The sequence below is a fragment of the Aptenodytes patagonicus genome, chromosome W (assembly GCF_965638725.1).
Source record: "Aptenodytes patagonicus chromosome W, bAptPat1.pri.cur, whole genome shotgun sequence".
Classification (NCBI taxonomy): Eukaryota; Metazoa; Chordata; class Aves; order Sphenisciformes; family Spheniscidae; genus Aptenodytes; species Aptenodytes patagonicus.
Genome location: NC_134981.1, coordinates 4,402,543 through 4,422,373, shown reverse-complemented (window position 1 = coordinate 4,422,373; position 19,831 = coordinate 4,402,543). Strand labels below are relative to the sequence as shown.

At 43.1% G+C, this 19,831-nt stretch overlaps 1 protein-coding gene across 6 annotated transcripts in view; it reads left to right on the top strand.

Moving 5' to 3' along the window:
• LOC143172142 (katanin p60 ATPase-containing subunit A-like 2) overlaps positions 1-19,355 on the top strand; it is a 32,467-nt gene extending 13,112 nt beyond the window's left edge. For 4 of the 6 annotated variants that reach the window (XM_076361397.1, XM_076361396.1, XM_076361400.1 and 1 more), the window contains 9 exons: positions 33-110; positions 2,796-2,894; positions 3,422-3,485; positions 4,783-4,901; positions 7,006-7,097; positions 8,993-9,103; positions 17,258-17,420; positions 18,441-18,543; positions 18,877-19,355. In XM_076361397.1, the coding sequence (XP_076217512.1) occupies positions 33-110; positions 2,796-2,894; positions 3,422-3,485; positions 4,783-4,901; positions 7,006-7,097; positions 8,993-9,103; positions 17,258-17,420; positions 18,441-18,543; positions 18,877-19,016 (969 nt within the window). In that variant the 3' untranslated portion in view covers positions 19,017-19,355. The remainder of the gene's footprint in view (positions 1-32; positions 111-2,795; positions 2,895-3,421; positions 3,486-4,782; positions 4,902-7,005; positions 7,098-8,992; positions 9,104-17,257; positions 17,421-18,440; positions 18,544-18,876) is intronic. The other 2 variants (XM_076361399.1, XM_076361398.1) reach the window with 1 other exon arrangement.
• Positions 19,356-19,831: the final 476 nt, after the last annotated feature.

Below are 19,831 nucleotides of genomic sequence, written 5' to 3'. Positions count from 1 at the left end.
GTCTGACAAGAACTTATGTTTGTCTTTTTTAGGAACGATTATTGAAACCCCTTAGTGCTTTTATTGGCATGACTGGAGAGATGAGAGAACTTGCAACGGTTGTAAGCAAAGTAAGATCGGATCTCCATTTCAGTTGTATAGAGATCTTGGTTATCTTTGTCATCTGAGAATGCCTCTTGTTTCTTTTGACTATCACTGATAGTGCTTATTCTTGAATGTGCAAGCTATTCTTCTTATCATGTGACTCCCAACAAGTCATTTCTTCACATGTAAAGATGTTTCTTTCTGATACACAATGGGAGGAAGTAATTAAGACCATTCCTTTCTAGTGGGGAGCATGTAATCTAATCATGCTGTACCCATGAGACTGTCATAGCTTTTCCCTTTGTTCTTATTGCTACAGAAAATGTACAATACCTCACTGAAAAGAGAGATTTAAATATATTCGCTAATACCAACTATTACCTAACGTATTATCTAACTGTGATCAATTGTGATGTCCCCATCCCTGGAGATATTTAAAAGACATGTAGATGAGGCACTTAGGGACATGGTTTAGTGGGCATGGTGGTGTTGGGTCGACGGTTGGACTCGATGATCTTAGAGGTCTTTTCCAACCTCAATGATTCTATGATTCTATGAAATGGTGGGAAAAAACCTTGATTCAACTCCATGGGTGCAGTTTCCATTCAAGGCATTGGGCTGTATTCGGGGTGGATGGTGTGCCAGTATCGCAGCAATATCCTGATTCTGAATGTATCTACTAGATACCAAAATTATTAAACCCTGATAGTCCCGCATTGTTTATGATACTGGTCCTCTGCCTTGCTTTGCGCTGCCTGCATGATCTGGACTCCTTGTCTTTTCTCGCTTGGCGCAGTTGAGAGATGCTATTACCGTAGGCTCCGCAAGCAGTGCCCTTCCCTCATCCCAGCACGGGACCTGCGTGCGCAGCATCAATAATACACTGTATCCCAGGGCAGACTGGGGATTCTCCCAGGACGGGCGGTTTAGCACCTGGCGGGAATCCCAGCATCGTCAGCACCATTTCATTTCGCTCGTGAGTCGAGGTGCAGTCTAGCAAATGGGCCCTGGGCTACTGGGGATCAGTGGCTACGAAGCAGGTAAATGCTTTGCATGCATCGCCTCCCAAACCCCGCTAGGCACTTGTCCAAAAGGCTTCATAGTATCACAATATTTGATAGCGTTGTGACTCTCTCTGGATATTAGCATCAGAGATGGTATCAGCTGTTGCTCCCACATACTTAAAATCAGCTGTTTAAAAAGCCTGGAAGACTTTTGCTGACTGATTTTTATCGCTGTGTATGGCCCAGATTCTTGGTCTGCAAGTTTTGCATTTGCAGTTTAGTAGAACTGAAGTCTAAGAAATTTCCAACCTGAAAGTAAGAAAATTCTCATTCATTTCAGTTCCTGTCTGGTTTTTAATTTATGGGAAACCTTTAAAATAGTGTTGTTCTTGCTGCTACTTTAGCAAAAAGCAATAGGGTTGCTTTAGCCTTTGTTACAGTATGTTTTTTAAATTGTGCTGGTGTCTTCCTCGTTGCTATGGTAATCAACACTCTCTAAATCAATAAAAATAAATAGCATGTGGTATCTATTTCACAACACAATCTAATTTAATTTGGAAACAGTTATGGAAGTCTCTACTTAGTATTATAAATCTGATTCATCTTAATTTGCTGTTAATAGAAAGGGAAAGTGTAATCTGCTCTATATAAATATTTTTTCTAATGGTATTGAATCAAATTTTCCCCTCGGATATAAGCACATAATTTTTCTTCAGTCTCTGGGGACTGTCTGTTTTTATTGGAGAGCAGAATTTATCCCAAGTATTTGTACTGAGGGTATGATATTTTCTGCAGAACAATTAGTCTCTGGAACACAAAGCCACAAAATATTACTAAGGCAAATGGAAAGATTCATAGAACATTTGGAAAGTTTGATGAATTAAATGAAATTAATTTAGTGAGTGCTTCAGGGCATACACTAATTACCGACTATCTTTTGATAGATGCTTAGGGGAAAATTCTCCTCCTGTTACAGAGCTTCTTGCACCCTTTCTTGCAGCATATAAAGTCTTGCATAGTGTGGAGTAAACAGCAATTTTTCACTGTTACTTATAACGTAAGTAATAACATAAGCAATAGGTGCAGCCATAAAGTTACTGAGCATCAAGTTTAAAACAAACAAAAGTATTTTCACGTTGCACATGATTAAACTGTCGAAGTCGTTACTACAGAATAAGCGTGTTCAAAAAAGAGGTAAGAGAAATTCACTGCAGAATGAATGTCAAAGGGTGTTTGAACTCAAAGACTAAGATGTAATTTTAATTATCGAAGTCCTTCGGTTGCAGATTTTGGTGGATGTAAATATGAACCAACATGTCACTCCTATTGCTCATACTTTTTTTAAACATCCAACACTTGCCGGCATCAGAGACAAAATATGAGGCTTGGCGAACCTTCATATCATGATAGCTCTTCATATGTCAGCTGATTCCAACTAACAGGAAACAGATCTGCGCAGCGTATGCATCTGGCAGTGTACGTGCTCTTAGGGAAACTAGGGGCAAGGCACCATGTAGCAGTTCTGTAGAAATGATTGCTGTGTATGCTTTCCTCTTGTAGCTGCCTGGTACGTAGGGTGAAATAATACCGTTTGTATCACTTAATGGCACTATTGCTTTTTAACCGAGTTGATTTACTTTGCCAGAGGTGAGCATCCTAGTGCAGAAGAACTTCAGTTTTGCTAACGGGCTGCAATGTATGTTGCAGGACATTTACCTCCATAATCCAAACGTGAAGTGGGATGATATTATTGGACTGGATGCAGCTAAAAGGCTAGTCAAGGAAGCAGTTGTTTATCCCATAAGGGTAAGGCGCTAAATAGTTTTGAGAAAACCAGGGTTGAGTTCGTTAGCATTTTCCTTGTCATAACAGTGGTGTTTTAGAGTTCTCACTCTTTCTGTGCTTTTGTAGGCAGTTCGTGTTAGAACTATTCCTGTTCCTGTTTCATCTGACAATGGCATATGCATTCTCCTATAGGAAAATGGCCTTTCACTATTAAAATTATAAGTGTTGTGTCCTATTCTTTGGCGCCTTTGGCAATGTGAGAGGTGCTGGATTTGGCCTATATTAATTCAGTGGAAAATGACTTCTAGAAGAGAATATCAAACCAATTGCCTTTGAAGAATTCACTTAATTTCAAATGGTAAATACAGTATTCTTCTCGGTACTCAGATCATATATGTTGTATTGTTTTGGAGGGTTTTGCCCCCTCTCTCCGAATTTCTTAGGTTTCCCGAATGTGTTGGGAGCAGTGGGGCTAGGGGTTAGAATCCCTTGCATTTTGTTATACATGGTACATTTTTAATCCCTGAATTACTTTTTGGTTGCCACAGTACCCCCAGCTGTTTACTGGCATTCTGTCTCCTTGGAAAGGATTATTGCTCTACGGACCACCAGGTATGAAGAGCTTTATACCATATCCATTTGTTTATCACTACTTCTGTTTTTGTCCCACGGATAAATCATTGATGCTAATTAGATCAAATGTGTTAATAAAGAACATGTTCTATAGTGTGACATAAAAGGAGACGATGGTGGATGATTACATCCGTCTCTCACAGTCAAACCTGTCCATTTGCCTTTCTCACAACCCTTGACTATTTCTACACCTGAATCTTCCAAAAGCCAGTACTTAGACTAACCATTCAGAGCAGTGAGAACTCACGTTATATCTGTTTTCACTCAGCTTGGGCCATGTAAATCAAGTTTGGCTTGACCTGATCTTACAAAATGTGAATAAATCTGGCATGGACTCATCTTCTTAAGGAAAACGTCCTTTCTTCTGCATTTGGGGGGTTCTTCTGAAATGGGGTGGAAGCTTTGCCCTGTGCTGTGCTCGCTGGGTGTTTTCCATGTCAGCACAGCTTCACTGCTCCCTCTGCTCCACCTTGACACAAGCGCTACCACCATGAGTGTGGCTGGGAGGGGACAGAGGGCACAAGTACCACCTGAGTCAGGTTGCAAAGGCTGTCGCTGCAGTAAACTCCATTGGTTCCTGTGAATGTTTAGATGTACTTGCCACAGAAGGCATCTTGACCTGTAGTCACCTGTAGCGTGTAGTACTTCAGAATTTGGGGAATGCATTTGCAGTGCTCTATTACCTGAGTTTCTCCAGACAATCCTGGAAGGGCCACAAAATGATCAGAGGGCTGGAGCACCTCTGCTATGAGGAAAGGCTGAGAGAGTTAGGGTTGTTCAGCCTGGAGAAGAGAAGGCTTCAGGGAGACCTTATTGCAGCCTATCAGTACTTAAAGGGGGCTTATAAGAAAGATGGGGACAGACTTTTTAGCAGGGCCTGTTGCGACAGGACAAGGGGGAATGGCTTTAAACTAAAGGGGGGCAGATTCAGACTAGATCTAAGGAAGAAATGTTTTACGCTGAGGGTGGTGAAGCACTGGCACAGGTTGCCCAGAGAGGTCGTGGATGCCCCATCCCTGGAAACATTCCAGGTCAGGTTGGACGGGGCTCTGAGCGACCTGATCTAGTTGAAGATGTCCCTGCTCGTTGCAGGGGGGTGGGACTAGATGGCCTTTAGAGGTCCCTTCCAACCCAAACCATTCTGTGATTCTGTGATTCTATGACTTTTTTCTATTTTAGTGTTTTTATCTGAGTGATAGTAGGATGAGGGGAATTATTCAAACATTTTCATTGTATTTCTTTAGAGAGTGAATTTCTTCAACACTGTTGTTTGTAGGTACTGGAAAAACTTTGCTTGCTAAGGCTGTTGCCACAGAATGCAACACAACCTTTTTCAACATATCAGCATCCACCATTGTCAGCAAATGGAGGGGTGATTCAGAAAAACTGGTCCGGGTAAGAATTATTATCTTATTCATTATACTTAAACAAACACCAGGTTCCCACTTAAAGAACTGGAGTTTAACACAGAACTGGAAAGTGAGTATTCCTCTGATACTCATCATCTTTCCTGTCTTGGACAAAACGTGTGACTCTGTTCCTATCTAGTTCTTAAAATGGCAATAACATCACTTCTGCAGAAGTGGATGGATTCTGGCTGTGGAATTTTAGTTCTGTAATGCAAGATGAAGCAAATGTCCTGAAGGCAGCAAAGATTTTTGACTCACTGAATAAGAGACAGAGTTCCTAACTAAAAGAGTGTTTGCTTACTGACCCCTTCAAAGCGCTTCATGTCCTTTCTGTGAGGATTGGCTCCTAGGGTCCCTACAAAATGTTATTTAGATTCTCAAATTTGCTACTATTCTTAGTCTTCAGGGCACAGAATTGGCAAAGAATTCCCTTGTCACAAAGATCTTATTAGTCAAACACAGATGTAATGTTTTAAGGAAGGTAGTTTGATGGTAAATGGGTAAATGTATTTTTGCATATAGACTAGCAAGTAGCATGCATGTGGTACAGAAAAATTCAGGGATTCAGGTGTAGCGTCCTTGCCCTAAGATGCCCATCTTAATCTCTCCGTAATATCCACCATTTCAGTGTAAGAAATCCACAAGCTCTTAGCCTTCCTTTATGCTCATCTCTTGGGCTACACTTCGGATAGATACAGAGCTCTTGAAAATGAATAATTGTAACAGATTGCACTCGGCAAATGGCATTACAAGCATTGTTAATCTCTCTTGAAATTTAGGCAATGTCTGCGACATAATTATTCTTCCTGTGTCCTTTGTCCTTTAAAATGGCACATTTTTCTTCTGACATTCACCTCCTATGTTATTGATCCTCTTGACATCTGTCTCAGTAGCTTCCTAGAAGTTTCCCTTCTGGCAGGAGTAGGGATGGGACTGTCTGTTTTTTGACACCATCCTCCAAAAGGTTTCTGTGAACATGCTGCAGCATTTGCCACGATATTGAATTTGTGGCATTTTACCCTTCATTGAGTTTTTGGCAGAATCCAGAAATGGATTGTGGATCAGGACAGCTCTAAGAAAAGTATTGTGTGAATTTATATCCTAAAATCACATGAGGCTGCTGCAGGAGTTTTCTGAAGTTGTGTGAAGTATATGTGGGTGTTGTGGTCACTTGGAGGCATGTCCACTCATCCTGTTTCCCTCAGTTCTCAGCTGTATCGGTGTGATTTTATATTCTAGATTTGTAGTAAAATTGCAGACTGGTCATGGACTACTTGTGACTCTGGGCAAATAATTTCAACCCTGTGCTTCATATCCAAAGTGTAGAAAATAATATATATCTTTTTAAATTCATTTTTTTAAGTGTTCAGATTAAAAAGTGCTGGATTAATACATATTGTTAGTGGTATTTATTTAAAAACTCAAAGAACACTTCACTGAAGAAGAACTGACAATATGTTCTTACCGCTAATATAAGCCTCTCCACATTTACAGAAAAATAGGCGAAACTTCTTTCTCCAAAGGGCAGACCCGGATTTTTTGTGTCAGCTTAATATTCCATTTTTTAATCTTGATTGTTCAAGCAGTTTCTGTTTGTTTTCACCAGGAAAACCAAAAGAACTGCTTGATTCTTATCAAGAGAATCAGTCCATTTTCTTTCATTATGGTTCAGCTGATTTTTTTTTTTTCTTTTTTCTCAAATCCTTATTTAAAAAACTACAAATGGAGCAACAACGAAAGACGGATGTTTAATCTCTGATATCAGTTTAGGAGTTCCCAGAATCCTCTGATGGATCATTTTCTTCTATCCCATTATTCACAGGGTACTCCGATAGGATTTAGCCAGCAAGATTTACATATAAAGACAGGATTACAAGCCTGTGTTCTTTATATCTTCTTTACAAACCTTTCAGAATTTGAGAGGATTCAGGGACCCTCAGCCTAGCCAGAGCTTTCTCCCAGCAGGTATCCCTTTTTGTCCTAGAAGTTAGGAACGTGACTACTGTTACTTATCTTCTGTGCCTGTGGCCCTTAATGCCTTTTTGTGTTAGTTTATCCTTTCTTTCACATTTACTCTTCTCTCTAAACAGGTGTTATTTGAACTTGCCCGGTACCATGCTCCTTCCACAATTTTCTTGGATGAGCTGGAGTCAGTCATGAGTCAAAGAGGCACTGCTTCTGGGTAACTGATGAGACCGCTTCCTATGGCTTTAGGAGAATATTTGTCCCCCCTTGACTGCATGTTTTCAATAGTGCGTGTGTGTTCAGGTGCTGACTGATGTTTAATCATAGAGTGTACCTCTTAGAAACAAACCTTAGCTGAACTAAAGCCTGAGGCTACTCTATAAACTTCAACAGGAGCACGAGTGGCCCCCTGAAAGACTTGTCTTTGTAATTACAAGACGTTGTAATTACTTCACATGATAATGGTAATTTTCTTGACTTTTTATTAAGCAATTTTTCTTTTGTTCCGTTGTCAACTTCAGGAGCCTCGTAGTGTGTAATTGTCAGAATGCCTATCAGCTCTGACAGTACCGCTTCATGGAAGCCTTGCATGCGCTGTGGGGATTCAAAGAGCGCGATGTAGTGGTGGTTTCATTCGCAGTAGATGAGATCAGTAGAGAAGCGAGCGTGAAAGCCAGGTTGTGTGAAGATTAGCAAGGGACTGTGGGTCCAGCAAGACTGGGAGAAGGAGGGAGGTGCAAGAGTGTACAACCGCTGGTGCTCAATGTTAAAATAAGGGATTTGAAGTGGAAATAAAGGCAGTGGGGGCGAAACAACAGATGACTTGTTAGAGGCGAGTAAGAAGCAGCTGATTTTGTGACACTTTGGACAGGCTTAGTCGTAGCAGGGTAAGATGGAGTGGACGCGGTGGAACGGGATTTTCATTCATGGGAGAAATTTTGGTGGCGTTGTCAGGACTTCCAGATGCAGGAATGGGAGGATGTTATTCTTGTCACCCATGGTGTAGACAGTTTATAGTTGAAAACAGATTGAAAAGGTTAGGGATGGGGAAGAAGCAGGAAAAATATAAAAACATTGTTATAACCATTAGGGGCCCATTACAGTGGATTTTATGTACTGTAAATTATATGCTCACAAAGATTTATAAATAGAATATGCCATATTGTAAAGATACAACTTGTAATAATTGTCAGTTAATAGCTATAATTATGGGCCAAATTTTGCTTTCCTATATAGTTTTAAAAGCTCTCATTAACATCACTGAATTACGTATTTTAATAAGGATTTTTATCTAAGATTATGTAGTTATTTTTACATATCCCTGTTAAATATTGACTTGGCACCGATGTGTGGATGCGTTTGCAGAAATATGCCATTAAACCTGAATTGTAGCTCTTACCATCTAAGGCCCTGATGTTTTCTCTGGGTTTGATCCAGGAGTTTCCAAGAACTCCACATCTGGGACCAAGAGTTCGCGTTGGTTTCCTGCAAAATTGGTTACCTGGATCAGGGCCAGGATTCTTAGCACTTTGCTTAAGTTCCCCTCCTCTTTTTGAGGAAGGATCCTTTCTGTGTGGTCTCTGCCCCATTTTTAAATTCATTTCAATACGGCGTATTTTTCTGTTTGCTTTTGATAGAACATTTTGCAAAATACTGAATTCAGCGGTAGGTGTATCTTCTTGTGGCCACTTAACATTCACTCACAGAAAAATGCCAGTAGTTGCCCTGCGTGGGTAGATGCGTTAGTTATTTCATGGCAACTATCGCATTATAAAAATTCTCTTATATAGATCAATCAATCAAAGCCTTAGCTGTTTTCCAGTAAACGTCAATGTTGCGCGGAGATTAATATGAAGAAAAAAACAAAAATAAATGTTTTCTTTGGATTCAGTAATAGTGAATTCCCCTCACTTTAATGCACTGAAAAGAGTCCATTTAAGTAACCATTAGAAAGCTTGATTTTAATGCTTAGATGTTAGCTAATGGAGCTTAATCATGCTTTGAACTGGGGCAAAACTGTGACAAGGGCTCAGTTGCTGTGAATGACACTGTATAAATAAAGATGATTACTTTAATGCACTGAGCAAATAATATTTCTCTGAATCTTGGTAGTGGTGAACATGAAGGAAGTCGGCGGATGAAAACAGAATTACTGGTGCAGATGGATGGCTTGGCCCGATCTGATGATCTTGTATTTGTTTTAGCAGCTTCCAATCTGCCATGGTAAGAGATCCAGAGAGTACATTTTGAATACATTTGCATGAGCTTCTAAGCACAGATAAAGATTTTATTTAGACTTTTGCAGAAAAAGCTTTGATATTTGGTTAAAGCATTTAAAGATTAATTTGGAGCTTTTACTTTTAAACTCTACAGTTCTTGCTATTTGTGCCACATGAGAATAATCCATAATAAAGTCAACATATGCTGGTGCTACCAGCTGCTAATATTTAAAATGGAGTATTTGACTTCATAGGCAAGTTATTTACTATGTTTAAGCTAAGAAGGGTTTCAGCCTGGAACTGTAAGGTGCTTAAAACATCTAGTGCTTAGAGGGATACTCCATAAATAGGAATGTTGGATTTTATTGGTATCAAACGTGACTTTTAAAAGTCGAGGGACAAAATTCTTCAGTTTCTTTAACATAATTTAGAACAGAAGAATAAACGGTTTAAGATTGGGACTAGGGCGCTTCATCATGTTGGTTCTCAAAATGGGCAGGACATGTATCGAGAACAAGGCAGACGGGAGAGGGTGAGGTAGGGAGGTAACGTTTGTGGTGTAACGACTGCGGATGCTCGGGGGGGTCCAACAGACAGCAGAAAATGGCCAGCTCACGTGCTCTCCTTGAGTAGCGTCTCCCGTGGCCACTGTCAGAGCCAGCATGTTGATCTGGCTTGATCATTCACCTGAACTAGTGTAGTATATCTTTTTCTTTCATACAAAACATTATCAAATGGTTGCAAATGGTACATGGGGAAAACAACGGCTGCTGGTTAAGCACAGCTATTTTTAACAGTCTGATTTGTAGCTCACTAATCATTTCCCAGAGTAGGAGCCAACACCTGTACAGGGAATCGAAGCACGTTGATGACGGGCTTGTTTTCGTAGGTCTGGAACTAGTCTGTGGATTTCTGCCTGCCCTGAGATTCCCCCTGTCCCTGGGCTACCAATCCATGAAATCTTCAGTGGGAGAACATCTTTCCCAACAGAGAAATCTGGGCGTTGGAAGCAGAGAGGGGAACCTCAGCAAAGTAAACTGTGGAAATTATCTGTTTGGTGAGGGACAGTCTTGGAGGCAGATGTCTGCAAAAAAGATGAGTTAGGCATAAGAAGGGGTTTTTTCCATGCTTCCTCCTCTCTCTGAAGTGTACATGAAGCAGAGAAATACAAGGTGTCTGCTGCGGGCAGACTGAACGTTTTGCAATTTGTTGATCATCACAGCACTGAGGTTTTTCTCGGTATCTGTGTCCCTAAAGGCGTGCAGACCTAAGTGGGCCTAATCACCTCTCGCACGTAGAGGTGGTCAAGCTAGGAGTCTGAAAAGGAGAAGGCAGCAGTCCTGTTTCCAGGGAACTTCAAACCATGGTCTGGGAAACATTTGGTGGAGCCCAATGGCAGATGTTCCCGGGAATGACCTTGCGTGAGCCGCAGCTCTGCAGCATTTCAAGTGGCAATACTTGAAATGTGACTGAAAGGCGCATTGTTCATTGATGTGACGGTGTGAGAGCTGCAGAGCAGGGCATCCAAAACTGGCCGGGAGCAAGTGAGGGCTCTGCACCCACAAAACCACAGGCTTCATTCGGATTGTTTTTCATGGTTAGTGATTTTTGGCTGATTCTCATGAGGTTGCCACAGGGAGACGTGTTGGAAAAGCCTCTCCGTGTGACCGGAGGGCTCTGGGCTGTGATCAGCAGGCTGTTGCTGGCCGTAGGGAGTGTCTGAGTCTGAATGACACAGTGTGTGTATCCACAGCTGCTTGCTTTTGAGTACTTACAAAAAAGCATCAACTCCCAGTGCGTATTTTATTTTGTATAATGTACATATGCACTTCTCGGTCATGACACACCACCTAACGTTCCCTCACAAAGTTTGTGGTAATGCTTCATTCCTTTCCTCAGCTGATCCCCTTTTTGGCAGGCCTGGTTGAAAGGCCAAGGGAGCAGGCAAAGAGAATTAAACAACAGAAGTGATGTCGGTGCCTCAGAACAGAGGCCCCAAAGTAATATTTTCAATCACTCCCATGGGGCCTGTAAGCCTGGCCCATTTCAAAACACGTTGGTGCTGAGAAGCCCGAGTCCTTCAGAGACGCAGAAGGATGTGGGTCCCCAAGTCTCCATGGCTCTGTGGACGGCTCTGCCGTACAGTATTTCCTGCATGAGGAACAAAGGGGTGGTTTTACCCCAGCCCGTCATCTTTCGTGAACTTTGTGGGCAGTGTTCGCATCACGTAATTTTGGCACCTAAGGTAGGAGGCAAGTTTCCCCTGCTATGAGACAGTCGACAGCAGAACAACAGATGCAGCAATTCAGAGCAATTGAGAGACCCACCGGTGTCAGTGCCGTTTAACATCTTCATCAGTGACTTGGACGATGGGACAGAGCGCGCCCTCAGCAAGTTTGCAGATGGTACGAGATGGGGAGGAGTAGTTGATAGACCGGAGGGTTGTGCTGCCGTTCAGAGGGACCTCGGGGCAGGCTGGAGGAATGAGCCCACAGGAATCCCATGAAAGCTCAAGTGCAGGTGGTCAAACACTGGCACAGGTTGCTCAGGGAGGTTGTGGAGTCTCCATCCTTGGAGATGCTCAAAACCTGACTGGATGCGGCCCTGAGCAACCTGCTCCGGCTGACCCGGATTTGAGCAGGGGGTTGGGCTAAATGATCTTCAAGAGATGCCTTCCAATCTCAGCCATTCTGTGACGCTGTAAATCAAAGCAGGGGCCTAATTAGGTACCGTGAGAATAATTCAAAGTATTTCTCTCTTCTGAATGTAAGAAAGCCTAAGGGGAGTGGTCTTCTAAGTTAGGCATAGAGGCACAGCTGCTGCATAGAAACAAGCGGTGTGTCGCCCTTCACTATCCCTCATGAAAATTAGACAAAATAAATACCTAAGAAGTCACTTGAGAATTACAGGGTTCTTCTTCTGGAGTTTCTGTCCATCGTGGGAAGAGATCCAGTCCACCACCTCCTACAAGCCTGTCTTTCCCTCTACATTTTCTTTCCTACTGCAAAACCTTATGTTTCCCATACAGTCAAGGAAGGATGCTTCCGAGAGCCACCAGGCAGACATCTTACCTGCTGAAATTCAGGTGCCAAGAAGGCGACATATACAGGTTTTCACCTGTCTCTCCCTATGGCCTGCCCAGGGCTTTCAGGCTCTTTAACTAAGAGAATGGCTGTGTCGGCACCTCAAATTTATGTGGAAATGAGATGTACGAGTTAGGCTGGTTCCTACCCTGGACCGTTAGCGTGAGTACAAAGCCATCGCTGGCTTTTATAGCCATAACAGCGGAGTCTGTGTGTTGGTTTGGGGGATTTAGGCCTTGGACAAACTCATGAATTCAAATCAGTACAAAGACCACCTTTCCGTGGTCTCTCAAATTATCCTGTGAGTAGCTAAGCTTCACATGTAATGCTGCAGCATGGCAGTATTAAAAAAGATCAGATGTCTTTAGAGGATCCGTGTCTTTCTACTCTTGCACACTGGTTTGAAAGGAAAAATTGGGTATTTGAAACCCACTGAGGAAGAGTTCAGAGATAGCAGCTGGTCTGAAGGTCACCGTGTGGCTGGTGCTGGATCTAGGGATCTTGGAGATGTGTTAACGTAAGCGCGAGGCTGACCTCTCTCTGCTTCTGTGGAAAGAGATTCCTGCGTGTGTCTTGTTACCATGTCTGCCTTACGCAACTGATAAACTCCTTCTGGAAAGTCATGCAAAAATTACAGAATACAGTTTTGAGTGTTTTACACATTTCATTTTGGATCATTTTGCAATTCTGAAGTGCTAATATCTGCAAAATTGCTTCTTTGAAACATCAAAAATAACACAGCTTTTTTTTAAGGTAGATCCAAAATGACAAGATTTCTATTTTGGGGGAACTGTTCCCACAGCAAGCTGGCAATCTGTGTTGGTACGAGGGTGGCAGCTGGGACGTTGTGAGAAGCCAGCTCTCGCTTTTGAAAGTTTTGTACCCGCGAGCTTAGAATTTCCTTTTGGACTTTCTCAACATTGCTCGTGGGCAGGTTGGATTTTGCCCTCTCTTAAGCAAATCCAACCTATGAGTGTAATGACTAGGTTGTCTGGCAGACCTGTGCCTACCGCAGAGAATATGCTTTTAAGATGTGGGTGAGTGTATGCTTAGAAAGGGGGATGGAAAGCTAGTGAAAGCCATGAGCATCTTCTTACGTCGTCATTGAGGCTCACAGCCTCGAGGAATTTGGGAGCGTTTGCTTCCAGAGAGGTCGGTGGGGTTTGAACCCCCTTTAAGATCTCAACTATATGTTTACAGATTATATTTATGTGCATTAGGCAACATTCAGTCCTACTGGAAGACCCCAGACTTCAGCTGCATAGGGATATTTCATGACAAAGTTTCAAAATACCTCAGACTACAGTCCGAGGTTGTGGCTTCACAGCACAGCCCTTTGTTCTTGCAAACATTTGGGATTAAGCTGGATTTCAAGAGATTTGTTTAACTCGGATATTTATTGATCATGAAAAAAATTAGTACCAAGCTGCTTTTAGATGAATGAAAAGAAGCCTAAACAAAGCTCTTTACGCTCTCCCAAGCTGCACTGCAGCTATTGATCTTCCTCTTCAGCCAGTGCTTGCTGCCCAGCCTCGCTTCCTGCTACTCATCAGCGAGGCACTTTCTATTGACAAATTACCTGTTGAAATGATTCAACGTAATTAAATAAAATAAAGGCCTCGTTACTGAAGAAATAAAGTGACCCCCTAACCACGTAGTGAATGTTTCCTAATGTATTAGTGCATTTAATTCGACTTCCATTGCAGTGCTGCTTTCTTCTCCCTCCCCAACCTCGGGGTGGGTGAAGCTTTGGTGCAGGCTGATAGACTCTTCCCTTCTGGCCAAGCCGAGTCCTGTCGGAGCCGTGAGCGCATGGCCAAGATGAGTTCAAGAAGAGGTGGGTTGCGAAATCCAAATCAGATCTGGGATTACCCCGCAGTGAGCCCTTTCCTTCACTCTCAGCAGCGCACGGTGTGTACGGTGGAGGAGAGCGAGGAAGGAAAATGGAGGAGGACGGTGTGGGGAAGCCCTAAGAGGAGCAGGAGAAGATGTAGAGTGAGAACAAGCCCTCAGCTTGTGGGGGGTCTGCCCGGGCCGTCTGCACAGGAGGATGGGAGGTGGGAAGGATGAGAAGCTCACTCGTTCTTGGTGCCTTTTCCTCCAGAGCACTGCAGTGACGATTGCCCTGGGCAGGGATTAATTATGGACCGGTCAGCCCTTGTTGCTGTTTCTGGGTTCACCCCTGGAGCTGTTGAGGTCTCTTAATTTCTGCCTAAAATGCATTTGTTACTCTTCTCCCTTCTGGAAATGAAAATAGGAGTTTTGTCTTGTTTATCTTCATGAAATTTGGGAGTGATAACATGGCATGATGCCTCCTGATGTCAACCTGGGGGAGCTCCGAAAAGTCACCCGCTTTCATAGGTCCCGTACAGCTTTGTGTATCTTTTCATGAGCATTTCTTAACACTTTTATTGGCTATTACTTCAGAGGATATTTTGGTTGGCTCAGTGCTTATTATTCTGTTCTGGTTCATGTCACTTAACCTTGCATTTGATCGCTAACAAAACAATTCGGCAAGCAACCTAAACACTTAACAAAAATATTATGTCTTCATTTTCCTCTTTAACCAACAAGCAGGGTCACTGTAACCTTTCTGGATAAACAGAGCAACTTCTGTGTGTCAGGGGACGTATTTACAGAACATGGCTAGGGAGCTCATGAAACTGTGATCTTGGGGGACACCCCAGGAGTGCTCTGAAGCGGGAGGAGTGGTGGAAAACGTCATCGTTTAGAGGATTTGTAGGGTATTTGCAGAGACTCTGGCTGTGATTGTCCTTTGCCTGCAAGGGCGGTTTAGAGTACTTGCATGGGCGCTTCTAAAACCCTGAGAACTTTTACTCTGTTTACGCGGAGGATGGTAATATGGGTAAATAACAGCCAAGGGGTTGGTCAGCCAGAGAGTAATTATTTCCTGCCAAGCAAAACAATTTTCAGGAGAAGTTGAGCTGAAAAATACATTTGGAAGGAGAGCGGGGACTAAAATGGTTCTTTGTCTGGTCTGGGTGGGACCCTGTGCGAGAGGCGTTGCACTGAATGTTGGACAGCATCTTGAACAGCCTAAAAATATCAATAATAATGTCAATATACCAACAGCCACTGATTAGCAAACTCTGGTATTTACTTCTGAGGCCTTGATTAGAAGTACTGGGATGGATCTGAGTGAATTCCTGTTGTCCTCCGAGTTCCTATTGATCTGGTTTATCTAACCTTCGCTTCCATTGCCCCTGGCTCAGCGCACGTGGAACAAGCCTTCCCAATCCGAGAGGTCCTTTCTGGGGAGAGGGACACTTCTGCTCCCGCTGAGCTGAGAGCCAGGCGTGCTGAGGTCTGTGGGAAGCCTAGGCAGGCACCTGGATGGGGATTTGGGAGCCCATTTTTTGTTTTCTTTATCATGTGCTATGCCAGTAGAAAACATTTGCTATTAAAAAATAAGGACAAGTCACCAAAGGTGCCAGAAATAAGCTCTACTGGTGTGCTACAGATCCGTCCTGAGCTGGCTTGGAGTTCCCTGTAAATTAAAGAGGAGTTTCATACAAGAAGCGTTGCTTGAATGTTGACTTTGCTGGCAAAAAGATTTCACCCAGGGACTCGGGAAAGGTAGAGGCAGGTTTATTTAAGTGTACCTACGGTCCCAGATTGCAGGGACAGTCCGCCAACAGCTGGCTCCTCCTGCTCAGCCGACAAGGGTGGAATGGTGCTCAGGGCTCCGGTTTTTCTGTCCGCACAAGACACACTGAAGTGTGTTTCCCCTCGATGAGAATTTCTCGGCAGGTATGAGGACTGAATTATATTTTAAACTGAAATAATAAGTCTGTGACTGAATGGGGCCAGTAGAGACAGATCGGTACAGCACTTGGAAGGGTAATAGCTCAGAGCAGCTCCTGGAAGGCACCAGAGACTTATGAGTGAGTAAATATTTTGTAGCAGCTATCTCTTCTTGAAAATTGTATGGGTGACTGGAGTACTTGTACACCGTTCCCACTACACAAGTGACAAGGGATGAAGTGGAGTAGAAATTTGTATTCAGTTGTTTGGTTGTGTTACCGTTAGATGCGAACAACTGAAAAGCACTTGGGGAAAAAATAGATGAAAATGAACTGTTTGGCTGTGTGTCTGAGGGGAGCTGGCGTGTCGGGCATACCAGGAGTCCTGACGCTTGACAGAATCGGTGGCACTGGCAAGAAGGACTGTTTCTAGATGGTGATGAAATGCATTGAGAAAGGAACGGAAAGAAACGTTCATTTTTCTTTCAAGCTTCCTTTGTGCATCACAAGCAAGTAAAAATGAAGAGGAGTCCAATCTTTTCTATTTTACCTTTTTCTTTTTTTTTTTTTTTTTTTTTTTTTTTGTTAGGCAAAACACCTTTATCAGTGTTGATGTTGACAGCATCGTGGGTTTTGGCTCACTGACACATTTATCCAGCCTGTCCATCCTTCACATGATCTTTTTTATAAGGATATTTTCCTTTGTGGCTGTATTGTTTATCATTTGTATTGTTTATCATTTGTACGGCAGGAGCAGTCTCAGATCGATGTCTTGTTCTGCCATAAACATGGCCCTTGCATCTAAGACCTTCAGTCTGTATTTTATACCTACAAAGCATCCCTTACGAAGTAGCAATTAAGTAGTCCTGACAGTGCTCCAGACAGACAATTTGTAGTGTCTCCTTAACAGCAAAGGGAGAAAGGGAGAGGTTATTGCTGATGAGACATAGAATCATAGAATCATTGAGGTTGGAAAAGACCTCTAAGATCATCGAGTCCAACCGTCGACCCAACACCACCATGTCCACTAAACCATGTCCCTAATGCTGCAGATGAGTATCAGAGCCAGGGAAGATAACTAAAACTTCTGATGGTTATTGTTAAGCCTCATTGTCACAAGCCAGCGTATCGCTAAGACGCTGAACAGGAATACACTGGATAATTAATCCTTCCCCCCCAAAAAAAAATTAGGTTGACACAGTTACAGGTGGGGTTGAAAAATGTCAGTCCCTGCTGCGAGGAGCTTGCTGTCAAAGCCATGTCTCCGCAACGAGACGCGCTGAGACGATTCCTCTCCTCCTTTGCTTGCAGGGAGTTAGATTCTGCCATGCTGCGGCGGTTGGAGAAGAGGATTTTGGTTGACCTCCCAAGTGAAGAGGCACGGCGGGTGATGATCCAGCACTGGCTGCCTCCTCTGAGCAACAGCGGAGGAGTGGAGCTGAGAACGGCTCTGGACTACAGCTTGCTGGGCCAGGTGAGACAGCACCGCAGCAGGGACAGTGCCCGCTCGGTGCTTGAGGTCCTTCCAGGTGGGAACCGTAAGCAAGAGTGACATACATCACCCACAGCGGTGGGACTACGTTGCAGCAGAAGCGGTCGGAAGCAGAGGGTTGGGACGGCACCTCTGTATACAGCAACTGCGACATACAGAGCTGGGGGAAGGACCTCAGCTCAGCCGGAGGCTCCAGCCAAAGGGAGAGCAGCGAGGCACGGGGCTGAGCATTTCACAGGCACCTACCTGGCCGTGGAAATTGCTGGTTTCACACAGCTCCGCTTGCAAAATGGTGTATTCTGATCCTCTCTGTTGGGCCAAGTTTTCAGCCTTAAATACAGGGAGACTTCCAGCAACAGTATATTTTATGACTCTTCTCACCAGGCTGGGAGCACTTCCAATTCATCGGGGTAATGAAGACTTAATTGTGTAGGGAAGGTTTGTCACAGCTCCACTGCTGCGGGAGAAAAGAGCATTTAGCTGGTGAAGAGATTCACTAGATACCCAGGCTTTCTTCATTTAGCCCTTTGTCACACCCTGAATTCTTTCAAAATATCTTACAGCTTACCCAGTTGGCCCTTTTTACGTCTGTTCACAGAGACAATACTGCTCGGTTTTTGTTTCGTAGATGTTAACGAGGAAATACAGTTATTTTGTTAACAGGGAAGCTGGGAACAGATACAGAAAGATGAGTTTTAAGAGACAGAAAGATGAGTTTTATTTGACTTACAGAAAATCGCCCTTTAGAAAGAAAATGCCCAGTATCTTCCTTGTTCCTACAAGGTACTTGTGGGCATTCAAGACAAGAACAAGCAACGTAACGTTGAGGGGAGGGTACACATAAAAATACGTGTGTTTGTGTGTACATATATACACACACATCTATTTCAGACAGGAATAGACTTTACAAATATTATATATAAATATATATGCTTGTAAATGCCATTCCTGTCCGATTTGTAAGCCTGTAAGCTGTAACGTCTCGTTCTGATCCCGTCACAGGAAACAGACGGGTACTCCGGCTCAGACATAAAACTGGTGTGCAAGGAAGCAGCCATGAGACCAGTGAGGAAAATTTTCGATGCTCTTGAAAATCCTCAGCCAGGTACCGCAGCTCTGAGTAGAGAATCCGATCCGGGAAACGCTGATCTGCTGCTGTAACTCTAGAAATTACAACGTTAACCCCAGCAGGTGGAGCTCTGTTATCTGCCTAGGAAAGTTTTAAACTGTACATTTCTAAAACATGTACCTACGCTAACGCTTCTGAAAATCAGGCCTTTTTTTAAGGCTGTCAGTATCTGTGCTCTGTGCACAAATACAAATTTTTCTTTATCTCACTAGGTTTATTCTGTTGTTTTCATATATGAAGCATTGCATTAGGCAGGGATATGAAAGAATGTCTTTTGGTAATAACAGTAATCAATTCTCTTCTCTTTAGGTAACAGTAACTTACCCGTGATCCGATTAGACACGATCACAACAGCAGATTTCCTGGATGTGATCGCCCACACCAAGCCGTCAGCAAAGAATCTAAGCCAGAAGTACACAGCTTGGCAGAGAGAATTTGAGGCGGTTTGAAAAGAAAAACCCCAAAAGATTGAAAACTTCCAAGACTTTTGCTATCCAAAATGGCATCGCCTTGCCTCCGAAGGATCAAATGGCGATGGGGAAGGAAGTGCCGTTGTTTCCAGGAAAGAGGATGCAGTGAGAAATGTCAGGGGGAAATCTTCGCTTTCAAAATTTAATGGGGGGGTGGTTGGTTGGTTATTTTTTGTTAGCCGTTTTCCATGACGATTCACAAAACATTCTTCATGGAAATAGTGTGATGGCAGTTGGTATGTAATGAGGACTCCAGCCTTAAATGGTTACCTGTATGTAACCTGTATGTTACCTCTATGTATAAAGACGTAGAGATTGCTTGCTTGTCGGTCTTTATTCGTGACAGTTGTTTACAGGTTTGAGGTAGAAGACCTGGAGCAGAAAGCTTGTTAAGAACAGCTAGATGATTAGTGTAACTCTCCCTTTCTGCGACTCGCTAGAGCATTGCAGTCAGCGTAGCTTTGCCAGCAGAGACCTGCACCCTTTTTAATGAAACGTAAGTCGCTGCTTTCGATGAAATTCGGGACCTTTGCAGTGCCTTGTAAATTTGGTTCATTTGTCATCGTTTTCAGCTGAGATCAAAGCCTTGATGTGCCAAATGTGTTACTTTCTAGTTGGTTTGGGCTATTTCCAAGGTGGAAAAGGCAAGGAATTAGAGGAACTTGGAGACATTGTAGAAAATCAGCAGATTTAGGCTTAATCTAACTAGAAACTGGATTGGTGGTTCGCAGCCAGCCGTAAAATGCAAACGGTGAGTCTTTGCAGCGTAGTGGTAAATACTAGCCAAGTTGGAG